This window comes from Thunnus maccoyii, chromosome 15 (genome assembly GCF_910596095.1).
Source record: "Thunnus maccoyii chromosome 15, fThuMac1.1, whole genome shotgun sequence".
NCBI lineage: Eukaryota > Metazoa > Chordata > Actinopteri > Scombriformes > Scombridae > Thunnus > Thunnus maccoyii.
Window position 1 is genome coordinate 6,136,569 of NC_056547.1, and position 14,258 is coordinate 6,150,826.

Consider the following 14,258-nt stretch of genomic DNA (forward strand, 5'->3'; position numbering starts at 1 on the left):
AAAGTTTAGCAGTAGAGTTATTGAAGCAGCAGGAACAAAATTAAAGTAATCACATGCAAGTTATAAGGAAATGAAGGCACAAAGGAAGAGCACCAGCACATATTTCCCAAACCAAACAAGGAAAACTATCATTAAGAGGGCTCCAAAACTACCTGCCTGTCTAAATACAGGTAGCATGATGGCTCAGTGGTTAGCACTTCTCACAGGAAGAAGGTCCTGGGTTCAAACCCTCGCCATCCCGGGTGGAGTTTGCATGTTCTCCCTGTGTTTACATGGGTTTCCTCCCACCATCAGAGACATGTATGTTAGGGTTAATGCCCCTCTGGCAAGCTGATTTAATAGCTAGACTAGTTGACAAATAAAAACTATTTATGGCATTATTTTTGAAAGCATCCTCACTTTACTTTTAGTGCCTTAAACTTTTGCACAGTACTGTACATACAGTACATAAAAAATAGCAGCAGTATAGCATAAGTGGACTAACAGTGTGTTTCTGACCTCACAGCTCCTGACAACAACTCTGAAGTCGCCATGAAACTGAACACAGAAGCCTGAGTGAAATAAGCACATCATCCTGCATATAGCGAGTTGCTACACATGAGACAACGAAACAGTAAATGCTGTGATGTGAACTATTTACACCTCTAGTTGCTGTAAAACTGCTGTGTCACATTATAGCTGAAAAGAAAATGTCGTAGCTGACGATGAGTGGAATTACTGAGAGAGAGAAAATATGCTGTATGAGTCATCGGAGCGTGTAAATAAATACACTGTTTACTAGAAGGAAATATTGGAAATGTATTTTATTAAACTGGCACAAAAACAACACATATTAGTACTTTAAAAACACTGTAGATAAATGAAGCCTTCTGTTTAGAAAATGTTACTGACTCATGAATATTTTAATGCTTTTTGTTTGTAATCTTTTTGTAATTTTAAGTGTGTGTGTACAGATAGTTTGGCTTTTATTTGTCAAGTTATTATGATAAATTCCTCCCCCAAAACCAATAAGGAGGTGGATGGAATTGAATTTGTCATGCTTACAGCGTCGACATTATAGAAAAACTTAAAATTTAATGTATATTGTATAAAAGCAATTATAAAAAGTAAGAAATGTATTTTGTATCATTTGAGTGTGTGATTTACATGCATTTTTACATTTTTCTCTTTTATCCATGTTCTCTAAAATATTTGTACAAAAATTAGATACTTTCTCTTTGCTGAATTTCTATAAACAAGTAGATGTTGAATAGCAATGCTCAAAATGTTTTTTTTGTAATAAAGTCCTCATTATTTCAAACATATGTTTATCAACTTTTGTTACAGTGAGATGAATATTCTAGCAGATTAAATGAGTGTGGCTCCAATTTAAAGATGTTAAACTGTAAATACAGGGGAAAAAAATTATTGTGTAGATGAAATAATTATAATTACTCATGTTCAACAGGTCAGTGCAGTCGCTCCCAACCTTTTTGGCTTGTGACCCTTACAAAAAATTATGTAGTTGAGGGCTCCCTTCTAGATGGCTTCATATAAATTCATTTAAATGAGGCACAAAGAGGCACATCTCATAAAAAAGCAGATTATAGGAAAATTCAAAAATTAAATACAAAGTTGTGTATCAAAGCTTTGTTTTTTCTTTTTTCCTCTCCCATTAATCATCTCACGACCCCTCAGATTTATCTTGTGACCCTTTGGAGGGGTGTGACCCCTTGGTTGGGAACCACCGGGCTAGAGGGTAAAGCCCTGAAAGTACTGCGATAATGGTAAGCACCATTATGTAATATTATTCCATATTAACATTCAACATTTTAAACTTTATTAAAACTGACTAGATCCCTGCTTGTGTTGTATCAGCTCCCAGATGTACATTGCTTTGGATAAAAATGCTAAATTGTAAATTGTAAATTGTAAAATTTGAGGACAGAAGACATCTGGACACACTGTCTTACCTCTAATATTTATTAATCTGTAATGTGACCTTATATAAACACTTATATTTCTGTTAATTGTGGCATGTCAGCAATCCAGAGAGATTTGTAGGTGAACTATCACACAGAAATCTGCCATATGAGGACGAAGGAAAGTGTAAATGGGTTGCTTGTTACCATTAATAACATTTATGCAGTAGGATGAGGCCCTTCAACAGAAATGATTACCCTGGTTGAATATCTAAATGGATCTAGAGTGGTTGTTTGTGCATCTATGTCACATCATGATCAATTGACCATGTATCTACTGTATGCATGTGTTATAACCTGGCTCAAGTGGCCATAACAGAAACCATGTCAAAATTTAACAAAAGATATTTATTCAGACAAAATAAACCGAATTAAAGGAAATAAGTGGGATAAGTGTTGTATGTGATGCATGGGTGGTGAGGGTGTATGTGTGTGTTGAAAGGTGCATGAAAGCAAAATAAATAACTAAAGCGGCATAACTAAACCAAACCAGAACAGGTGCCTGAAGGGAGAAGTGAAAAGCTGCAAACAGCAGCAGCAACAAACAGTCAGAGGAGAGACGAGCTGCTATCTGTGGCCAGGCTTTATACCGGCACCAGGTGTCTCCATTTGTCTCCACCTGTGTAGCGCAGAGCAGACAGACAGATGAATATACAGCAAACCAAAGATGACAGACATCATCACACATGTATTAGCTGTGTAGCTTCCACGGTGTCAAATTTTTAGTCTTAAGCCCTTGTTCACATGTAAAGAGTCATTCACAGGTTTTTGTATTTAACTCCTTTTCAATAAAGCAATTTGAAACTGACTCATTGTATGAATTGTGCCATTTACACTCTTGTCTTACCTTGCTTTGCATACTGGTCTTTTAAATCGCATTTTTTTGAGCTGAGTTGTTACAGTTTTTTATTTTGGCACTTTAACTTTAAATAAGTTTAGGATCAATTTCATTCTCGACTTTAAACAGTTGCTCATTTTACCACATGCTATCAAACTGGTAAACACACACACACACACACACACACACACACACACACACACACACACACACACACACAAATCCTACATTTTCCTGTTGAATCTGATTAGCCAGTCAAATATTGAATTTACTCCACATGGTTACACATGATGCACAGCTATTTCTAATTTCTATTGGTCATTCTATATGCCTGTACGTATTAGTGACAGTCTTTCCTCTTTCCTCGTTTTTAATGTCGCTATCAAAGCAAGATGAAGGGGATCATGTTGTTGCCTCTCTTTTGCCATGTTGTATCTCCAGGTAATGGAATCATCTTATTTAAACAGTTTAAACTTTTGTTTCAGCATTCATGTTTGGTAACACTTTATAATACAGCCTGCATTTAACTTTGTATAACTTCTCGTCATTTAATTTCCCGGAACTTCTGGTGTAACTTCCTCATATGAATCTGTGCATATAAAATACTTATCAGTTGTTACTGGTAGTTAAATATAGAAAAGACGTCAAAACAAGACGGTGAGGGACAAGGGAGAGACAATTGGGGATTTAGACTGTAATTTCCCATAACTTACGGTGCAACTTCCTCGTATGAATCAGCATATACATATATGGATAAAGTTCATAAAAATCAAATGCTTTTGCCCTTTGCTGTGACAAACATTTTTTATGCATGTGAGTTTGGCAGCCAAGCTTCACCCACACCCCAGGGATTTATTATGTTTATGTCTTCGACTTCATTACATGAATTTGAATAAAAACAAGTTGAGAAATGGGTCTATACTTTTGAAGATTAACTTGTAGCAGGCATGTTGGTCCAGCACTGTAGTATCTTATAACAGGCAAACTTACCTCTCTCAAGTGCACAGCTATGACTTGTCATGGATGAAAAACTAACAATACAATAATATAATAATATATACATATATATATATATATATATATATATATATATATATATATATCTTTAGTTACACAATAATATGGTATGCATGGAGTTATAAAGGAGTTATATATATATGTATATATATATGTGTGTGTGTGTGTGTGTGTGTGTGTGTGTGTGTGTGTGTGTGTGTGTGTGTGTGTGTGATATGTTATAATATATAATAATATGATATTCACAGAACAAGATTTAAGTGTAAACCTCAAAGCACATAACTCAAGCAAGTATTATTTTAATAAAGGAGTTTTTATATTTTGTATCTGGATTTGTTTTAAATACACAGTAAATGACACCAATCAATTTCATATTTCATAAGAAGACCTTTGTGACTGTAACTGTGATTTCGAGGCAATATTCTCATTACATTTACACCTTCTGAGGGCCAGTACTGTACTGTAGATCACCTGTGAGACCGACTCAGGTGTTGCAAGACAGGAATACAACATTAACTTATAATAATGTGAAAACTATAGGCTAGGTATAAATCATGGGCTATATCATGTCTCAGTGTATTTTAAAACTACAGATATTCCAAAACTGTCCAAAAGAATGTATTAACACCTTAATAACTGCATGTGTGGAGTCTATGTGACACAAGAGGAGATACTTGAGTATGACCTTCTGCTTCAGACGATGTTGGTCTTTCATTAAGTGTAATGATTCTCACTTAGACTATTAACTGCAGCTTAATGTACCAGCATCATGTAGTAAAGCACAATTTCACAAATATTTATCATATTGCAGTATCTCTTTTAAATATAACTGTACATTTACTACAGAGCTTAACATACCTCAGATTTTGTCATGTCTGTTCACTGCTGATTAATTATTGATTAAAGTCAATAAATGATATTGATTGGTAATGGAGGCACATTGCATTAAGAGCAGAAGAAAACTGGAGAGATATTTTCTTCAAATAATTTGCTCTCATAATAATGTAGCATCTCCTATAGTAGGATTAAATGTATAACTAATAGCTATATTATGTTGAAGATATTTACCTCATCATTGAGAGGAAGTATCTGGTTAATATGAATTCATCAGAAAACTATTTTGTAATTATGAGTTCTTTATCTTGTAATCATCACTGACCTAGGCTTGATTTAGTTGGCTTTTGTTCCATCTTGGTTTGAGGTTTTTGATACTGATGTTATTGAACATTATTCACCAAAGTCACAATTCTGAAAATATTTCATCAGATTTGTACAATGTTGTTTTGTTTTTTCCACCACATCAACTAAACGCAGATCAGATTTCAGGGCTCATATCATATAAGCTTCCTACTGTACTAATAACTCATATTAATTATTATGACTACATACAGATTTTTTAGCAAATGTGATTAAAATAACATAATTTCTAAAGATTTAGAAGATATTTTGTCACTATTCAAGTAAAAAAAGACAAACTGGAGAAAACACTGATAAATAGTTGTAATTCATATGCTTTTCTCACCATATGTTGTTCCACTTTCAGGAATCTCATAGCAGTGTACAGATATTTATATCAAGATTTAACATTTTGATTAGATTTACACTTGAATGTATATGTAGTCATTACTAACCTTTTATAAAATGATGATCAGTAAGGATAATAAAGCTGTCTTAGTCATTATGGCAAATGTGTTGACAGAATATTGCCTATTAACATATCCAGCATTCATTTGTGTTTTGAGTTGTGTTTTTGGCTTCCTGGCCAATGGAAGGTCAATATTCACTCTCCTTTTAGCTTTTGTTTAGTCTCAATCATTCCAAGTATAATATCTGGCTCTTAGGTTGGTAGATGTTCTACTTTCATCACCAGCTCATCACTAACTTTGTGTGTCTCAGGTTTCATGCTGGGCAAAATATTGAATGTAATTAAATGTCATTATCACAAGTATAGATAAATGCATGATTATAAAAAAATGAACTTAAAAACCCTTAAAACTTCTTTCTCTTACAGTGAAACACTCGCTGAAGATTTTTGCCACAACGTCCTCTGGAGTCAAAAACTTCCCAGATTATGTGGGTGTTGGGTTGGTTGATGAAGTTCAATGGGGTTACTGTGACAGCATCAGTAAGACAGTGGAAGCCAAACAGGACTGGTCACAAAAAATGTTTGAAGATGATCCACAGTACTTGGAGTGGTGCACGCAGCAGTGTGTATTAGACCAATATGACCACAAAGCTCACATTGACATTTTGAAGCAGCAACTGAACCAAACTGAAGGTAAGTAAAAATACTGTAAAAATGTAAAGTTGTGTTTTTTGTCAAATAGCAAACAGATATAGTTGCATTATAAACACACATGTTCACATGTCCAAACACAAACACAGTTTACTAAATGTGCATATATTCTTCACTCACATCCCTCCCTCTATTACCAGCCATGTAATGTGAGGGACTCTTTCAAAATGGGTCGTCAATATTAATCTTATATATAGTTTCCCTGGTAGCTATGTGCTGGATTCACTGAAAAACTGAACAAAAGGGTTCTACATTTGAATCTTGGTGTGCGTGTGTCTGTGTGTGTGTGTGTGTGTGTCTGTGTGTGTGTGTGTGTGTGTGTGTGTGTGTTGCCCTTCTTGTCATGTTTGGTTTGATCTGGATGCTTAAAAACTGCAGGTCAAGTACGTTTTGGTTGGAAAGTTTGACCCCTTGATGTCAGTTTGTGTATTTCTGTGTGTTGGTCTTGCAATGAAGAGGTGACTCTTCCACATGTTCCTTGACATTTTCTAAACTGCAGCCTCACATAGGCTCCAGCCACCTGTAACCCTCTGTGGGATCTCACTCTGCTCTCTGTCTCTCTCTCAGGTGTCCACATCTTCCAGATGATGAACAGCTGTGAATGGGATGATGAGACTGGAGAGGTTAATGGTTTTGTTCAGTTTGGTTATGATGGAGAAGACTTCATAGCATTTGACCTGAAGACACTGACATGGATCGCTCCAAAACCACAAGCTGTCATCACCAAAGACCAGTGGGACAGAGATAGAGCTCTCAACGAAAGGTGGAACTACTTCCTCACCCAGCAGTTCCCTGAGTTTTTGAAGAAATATTTGGACCTTGGGAAGAGCTCTCTGCTGAGAACAGGTAGAATCACATGACCTGATGTAGTTTCATGGACACAACAATATTTGAATGCATCTTCTGTTTCTAACCTCCCTCCCTCAACCCTCACCATTTATCTCTCCAGAGCTTCCCTCAGTGTCTCTCCTCCAGAAGACTCCCTCCTCTCCAGTCAGCTGCCACGCTACAGGTTTCCACCCTCACAGAGCCATGATGTTCTGGAGGAAAGATGGAGAGGAGCTTTATGAGGACGTGGAACACGGAGAGATCCTCCCCAACCATGATGGATCCTTCCAGATGAGTGTTGACCTGAACCTTTCATCAGTCAAACCTGAAGACTGGAGGAGGTACGAATGTGTGTTTCATCTTTCTGGTGCAAAGAACGACATCGTCACCAAACTGGACAAAAAAGTGATCAGAACCAACTGGGGTAAGACTGGAATACTGACTTTACTATGTTTATTTAATGTATACATGTAATTTGCCATGAACATTTAGAAGATGTTAAACCTGAGCTCTGATTTTACAATTTGAATGAGTTTGAAACAATCTTGACTTTCTGGAGCTGAAGGTTAGTTAAGTCCAGGGTTAACAAACAAAACTGCTGTTCTGCTCATTCAAATAAATATTGTTTCTTACTTGTTACATTATGCACATGACCTACTAAAAATTACTAAAAATTTTGTGAATGCAACAAAAAACAGTTCAAATCTAGTGGTGTGCCAGCAAATGATTAGGAGCACAGGTCTGTCACAAATGTAACCAAATTAAACATAAAACATAATTTCAGAAAAAAGAAACACAACATGCAAAATGCTAGACCACATTTTTACTTTACTTGTATTTCATTTATTACACTGTCATGGGATTACTCACAAGACAATCTACTGTTTGTATGTGAAAATAAGATTTATTAAAACAAGTAAGAACAAACTAGAACTGTTGCTGATCTGAGGAAACATGTGACCATACAGGAGAGAGCAAGAGCTTTCAGGGAGGACAGGGTGATCAACTCAAAGATGACAGGATGAAAAACATAAAGAACAAAGCTTTAGTATTACAATAACAAAAACACAAAAGGTGTAATACAACAAAGACAGGGAACAGGTACAACATAGACACAGGATGGACACACAGAGGTCTGAAGCTTCTAAGGTGGTTTTCACCTGCAGATGATCATTGTATGAATTATTGTGATGCCAAATTAAACCATCAGATCAACATGTCCAGTAACATTAATTTCACCTAGAAAGAGACATCATCTGCTTTTGGCAGTATAATTGAGCTGCTGTACTCATATTAACAACTCTGCACATCCTGGACAATAATAAGTTTCCTCAGTAGAAAACTCTCACAGGATTCCCAAACTGTCTGTGTGTCACGACGGGGAAAGTCCTGTGTTTTAAGGGGATGAAAATAAGAAACGTGATCATCAATAATGTTGTATGATTATCATACATTATTATAGGTGAAAATACCAAAAATGCATTGGCATGCCCTTGATGCACTGTGAATGTTTTGTTCTGGTTCCTGTTTCTCCCTCAGAGTTCCCTGCTGGTCCTGTTATTGGAGGTGTTGTAGGACTGCTGCTGCTCCTGGCAGTCTGCATCACTGGAGTCTTCATCTGGAGAAAGAGAGATAATGGTGAGAGACAAACATACTTTTATTCATCATCAAGTCATTTTAACAACAAATAACAGTGTAACCTGGCTGATGTTCAGTAACGTGACCTCCAGCTAAAGAGTTACTCTCTTACCTTTCAAAATAAAAGAAGAAATCAGTGGAATTAATACAATGTTTCTATAAAACATTTATTAGTGTTTTCTTTGTTTGCTTTCATAAATTCTGACATTTTACATTTTGAAATATTGTAATCTCTCATCTGTATTTCAGGATTCAGGCCTGCAAACTGTGAGTATTGTGTCCGTTTATCTCTCTCTCTATGTACAGATAAATGCAGTGTATAGCTTAAATTAAACACCTTGTTTTTCTTTTATAGCTTCAGACCCATCATCCTTTGAAATTTCTGAGGTCAGAGATGCAGCTCTTAACTGATCACAGTGAGTATTTCATCATGTCATCAACACTGTGCAGATACTGTATGAAGAATCTCTCTGTTGCTCCTCCTGAAACTAGCTACAGTATACTGATATAATACTCTCATAAATATACTGAAAGTCTGTCTTTGTTAAAAAACTGTTTGTCTGATTTGGCAGAATTTCTAAGTCAAGTGATCCAGTATAGTTACAGGAAACAGCTGACACTGAGGTTTTAATGTAATACTGATTAAAATTATTTTGGACTAAAATCAAACATATATTTACTGTATAATATGACCACTAATAATTCCAGGTCCTTTTCTATTTGTTACTCTGTCTTTGCAGCTTTCCAGTAAAGATTTAAAGGAGAATAGTGAACTCAAATAAAGATGCTTTTATTGTATTTTGCACCATAAATGTTCATTAACAAAACTTGTTTTAATGAATATTGAGATGTGACGTCACAGGACCCGTCAGAAAGTCACATGATACATCAAACTAAAGTGTGAATTCATAGATCAGATTTATGAGTTTCAGGTCGTCAGTGGATGCAGTGAAGAATGATATCTGTGAAGATTATCTGAGAGCTGATAGAAGCATTAATGTTGATGTGAATCCTCCACTGCAGGAGTAACAACATCTGGAGAGAACTGATGCTGCTGTCCAGCTGTTTCCTCAAACCTTTGGTGGAGATGAATCACTGCAGCAGCTACCAGACACCAAAGAGCCACAACGTTACTCCAGTGGGGCATCTTTTGTCTTCAGATATCAAATTCATATCAGTTAGTCATGTGATGTACTGTCTTTGATGATGATGGGAGACATGCAGCACTTTAACCTCTGCTTCTAACGCTGGAGTCAAACCTAAATCTTTAAATGTTCAACTACTCATGCTTTCACTAACAATTAGTTTGACAGTTTGCATTTTAGAAACACTAATGAAGATTCTGCACTAGGCCACGATTGAAAAAACACAGTTTTTGTTTCTGTCTTTGTTTCATTGTGATTACAGTTTGAACACTGCATCTCAACTTCTCTCACTTTAACTAAAGTATAAATATCTGTGAGTTATGTTTTATCAGTTAGTCATGTGATGTACTGTCTTTGATGATGATTAACATTAAATCCATTCATTGGAGACATGATGACACTCTGTTGTTGTTGTTGTTGTTGTTGTTGCAGGAACTGAGTTGGAACCAAACATCCTAAAACTTTAAATGTTCAACTACTCATGCTTTCACTCACAATTAGTTTGATAGTTTGCATTTTAGAATCACTGATGAAGATTCTGCACTAGGCCACGATTGAAAAAAACACAATTTTTGTTTCTCTCTTTGTTTCATTGTGATTACAGTTTGAACACTGCATCTCAACTTCTCTCACTTTAACCTGTTGGGACTACATGTGGACCACAGTTTACCACATGTTTCAAGACTCCAAGAAACCTGAGCCCTGGGGGTTCGCACCCAAAGTGTGAAGCTCCACCCATGGATCCAGGTTATCAAAACTAGAGATTCCCCTCTTATCTCTCTCTTTTCTCCACGAGCTGCAGCAGGAGCAGCTCCTTGCTCTCTTTCACACCTCCAGCAGCTGCTGGAGCAGCTCTCTGCTCTCTTGTGTGGCCTGCTCACAGCAGACACACACTTTCTTCTTTACGGCAGAAGACGCGAGAGCCTGCCTAAGACTCAGAAACTAAGTTTCCTTGTGCCAGCAGCTAACACACAAGTCTGCTGGCCAGTTTAACAAGTACAGGAGCCGCCAAATGGAGTTAGCTTGCCGCTAACTCTACACCAAGGAGTGACCTGGGCCCTCTGCACGACTGGAGTGCTGTCTCCCCAGCAACGCCTGCATCTTTCAGCTTCAGAGCCAAAGCCTCCTCAGCCTGACTCACCCACGGATTCACCAGCTACAAAGCAGGACACCACAAAGCATCTCTTCCTTCATGGACTGGTAACAACTGGGCATAGCCTAGCAACACAGTGAAGCATAGTACGGCTAAGCAAGAATGTTTAACTCAAACAATGTACTGTACGTGTATTGATTTGGTTAAGGTTATACATTGAACTGTTGTTGTGATGTCCTTGTTGCCTATAGTCAAGTTACTGCATAGCCACACCGCTAGGTTAATGTTAGCATGCTTAACACATGTTACATCCAGTAACTAGGCCTTGCATGCAACTAACCTCATCTTAACCTGGCACCTTTAGCATACACCAATTGGCCTTGAATAGAGAACCACACAGTTAAGAGGTTAAAACCTAGTTTGGCAAACTTTGGTTCAGGCAGCACATGTGGTTCAAGACACCACATGGTCTGGCCTTTTATCCCTGTAGTTCCCTTTATCAGCCAAAGTGTCGGCATGCCATGTGCTCAGTCACCAGGTGACTGCAGCCATCTTGCTATTGTCTTCCCTACACACACACACACACACACACACACACACACACACACACACACACACACACACACACACACTTGTATATAGGTACACTTAGCTAGATTAGTATTGTGTGTTGCTTTTACCCTTTTGTTAAATAAATGCTTTTGGATATACCTGTTGTCTGTTTTAATGTTGCACAAGAATGAGTTTTGCCAACCTCTGCTCTGTAAAGAACTCCAAATCCTTCAACCTTAACTAGCTATTGATATGGTGATTTTGTTTATAGTTATTAAATTAATTATTAATCAAAGTCCCAAATTCATAGATTAGTACACTTTGAGACTGAATTGGCTATCTTTTTCCCTGAGTCCAGGGTGGTGCCCCGTTATTATTAATTCTTATTAATAATTTTATTGATATTAATAATTAACAATTATCTTTGATAATCATTAATTATTGCTGATAGCCAAACTTGTAGCCACGGCCCAAGAAACCAAAGTATAAATATCTGTGAGTTTTGTTTTAGTCTTCCAACACACATTGCTCCTCCACTCCAAGTAACAGCTGTAACTCTTTTTAAACATCAATGTGTAAACGTTTCCACGATTTTACGCAATATAAATATATTTTTGATTATTTAGATACTCCTCCATGTGTGATGAAAATCACATATTAAAGCAATAACACTTCTTGGAGCTTAAACATTTGTATCTTATACATTTATCATCTTCACATGTCCTGTATTTGTCATGCGGATGATAAATGTTAATGTCATTGTAACATTATTGTTAATGCTCATATTATTGGTGTTAGAGGATTAATGAGGGTTTTATCTGTGGTACTGATAGATGTACTTTATTTCATATTGCCAAACTGGAAAAACTGATTTGTCTACGTGACAGTATACGTTTTCTCTAAGGTCATGTGATCTGTTTTTGGCTAAATGTTTTCACCTCAGATAAAGTTTGTCTCCACATCTACAAGTTAATAATCAATTATGAATTGTTAATCAATCATCTTTTCACTGGTGAATGTAAAACATGATTTTTTGGATATCACAGCTCTTATATGTGTCACATACATTAGGTATAGAAATTATCTCCTGTCTGTACATGAGGTCAAATGAGAATTAGAAAAAATATTTTTTCATTTATCTTCTTTTTTTATTTGGTGAACTTCATTTTGTCTAGTGAGGCTGATACATTTTCTAGTGTCATTCTTGTTCAATTTATTTGATTAATAAATACAATTTTCCTGAAAACCTGCTTAAGAGGTCTTCCTGTTACATCATACCTGTGTCAACCTCAAATGTTCAGATGTGTAGGCTTAAAGGTTTTCTTCCAAGTTTTGGGAAACACTCTAGGGAAGCTTGTCCCTGACATCTAGAAAGCATGAGCTTACTTTTTAAAATGTTTTCAGTTGTCAAAATGTGTGAGGATAAAAGAAAAAGTTTACACTACTACAGAGGAGTACACTGAACCTTGTGACTCAGAATGTGTCTTTCCCTATATCACCACTAGGGAGCAACATAACTCTGAAATGTCTCAGCTGTGAAGTCACCACAGAGAAACAGCTGTCAGAGCATTTACACACCTCCAACATAACAAAGGGTTTCCTGATATAAAGTTTTCAACAGTTAAAGCAAGATTCTTACAAACAGCCTGTTTCCATGAAAGATCAGACCAATACAGTTAAAGTGAAAATTAAATTTAAACTTTAACTTTTCAACCATGTTACTGAAGGTTTAAACACTTGCAAATTATTATCAAATAAATGCAAAACATGTCTTTAATTAAAACTTAGCAACAGATAAACAGCAAATTACTTTTGGAAACGGTCACCTGCATAGACCTCTGTACTGTAAGTGATGGTCATGATGTTTAGATGTCAGAAAGGAGGTTGGTAGTAAAATTCTTAACAGATAAATTTACTGTTTTATTTCCTTAATGTCAGTGTTGTGTTGATGACAGCAGAAACTGTCATTCAGAAACACAATTGTTGCATCTACAGGAGGAAACAAACATCTCACTCAGTCTTCTTCACCACTTCCTTTTGAAGTCCCCACAGTCAGGTTAATGATATAAAGTGTATATAAACCCTTAAAATCAGCACCTATTTGATGTCAAATGGAGATGGGAAATCATTTATATTACAGAATGTGATACACATAAAATTTGCAAATAGATTTAGGTAAAATATTACTTTTAGGGGAAAAAAATCAGTTAAGTAAATTGGAACACTAAAGACATTCACCTCAAAAATATCAAAATTACTCAATATGAGATGGAGAACATGTCTCAACCAGACAACCTACACCAAACACACACTAACTGAAGGCTAAACATCAGAGAACTACAAACTCAAAACAGAGATACACAATAAATGACCTTCATAAAAACCGAGTCAGAAAGTCTTTTTTTGTCGGGTTTTTTGTGACCTTGAAATAGTTGCTTTTTTGGTAATGATATTTATCTTAGTGCAGTACAGCAAAAACTGTATAAACCCTGTGGAACAATATGATTACAGTTTGTCTAAAAGGTTTAAAAAGAGTGTCAGTTTTGAACATCTCCACTTGGAGGATTAACCTGCTATTGGGCCCTGAGGCAAAGGTTTGTTGTTGGGCCCCTGTTGTCCCCCACTATACATGGCATAACTCTACAGCTGAAATGATTAGATGGTTACTGATTAGTGGATTGACATAACATTAATTGGCAGCAATTTTGATGATTGATTAAACATTTAAGTGATTTTTTAACTAAAAAACTATTAATTCTCTTGTACCAGCCTCTGAAATGTGAATACTTGCAATTCCACAGTTTCCAGTGACAGTAAACTCAACATCTTTAGGTCTTTGACTGTTGGTCAGACAAAACAATTAATCTGAATATGTAATATGATCTGCATT

At 36.3% G+C, this 14,258-nt stretch overlaps 1 protein-coding gene and 2 long non-coding RNA genes across 4 annotated transcripts in view; 1 reads left to right on the top strand and 2 right to left on the bottom strand.

The window, feature by feature from the left end:
- Positions 1-3,151: 3,151 nt before the first annotated feature.
- On the top strand, positions 3,152-9,960 carry LOC121913615 (class I histocompatibility antigen, F10 alpha chain-like). 2 transcript variants are annotated; one of them, XM_042436343.1, is made up of 8 exons: positions 3,152-3,240; positions 5,828-6,094; positions 6,680-6,958; positions 7,062-7,364; positions 8,468-8,578; positions 8,828-8,845; positions 8,934-8,994; positions 9,602-9,960. In XM_042436343.1, exons 1-7 carry the CDS (start codon positions 3,192-3,194, stop codon positions 8,987-8,989), a joined length of 1,083 nt encoding a protein of 360 aa, XP_042292277.1. In that variant the 5' UTR covers positions 3,152-3,191; the 3' UTR covers positions 8,990-8,994; positions 9,602-9,960. The 2 variants fall into 2 exon arrangements, with proteins under 2 accessions (XP_042292277.1, XP_042292278.1); XM_042436344.1 differs by having other exon boundaries at positions 8,480-8,578.
- On the bottom strand, positions 7,914-8,659 carry LOC121913652. The gene is made up of 3 exons (XR_006100338.1): positions 8,641-8,659; positions 8,413-8,558; positions 7,914-8,329 (listed from the first exon to the last, which is right to left on the bottom strand). It is a non-coding gene; the product is annotated as an uncharacterized LOC121913652 (long non-coding RNA).
- Positions 9,961-10,310: 350 nt separating the features above from the next.
- The window catches only part of LOC121913651, a 67,868-nt gene continuing 63,920 nt past the window's right edge, over positions 10,311-14,258 (bottom strand). The window contains exon 4 of the long non-coding RNA XR_006100337.1: positions 10,311-10,362. This is a non-coding gene — a long non-coding RNA (uncharacterized LOC121913651). The remainder of the gene's footprint in view (positions 10,363-14,258) is intronic.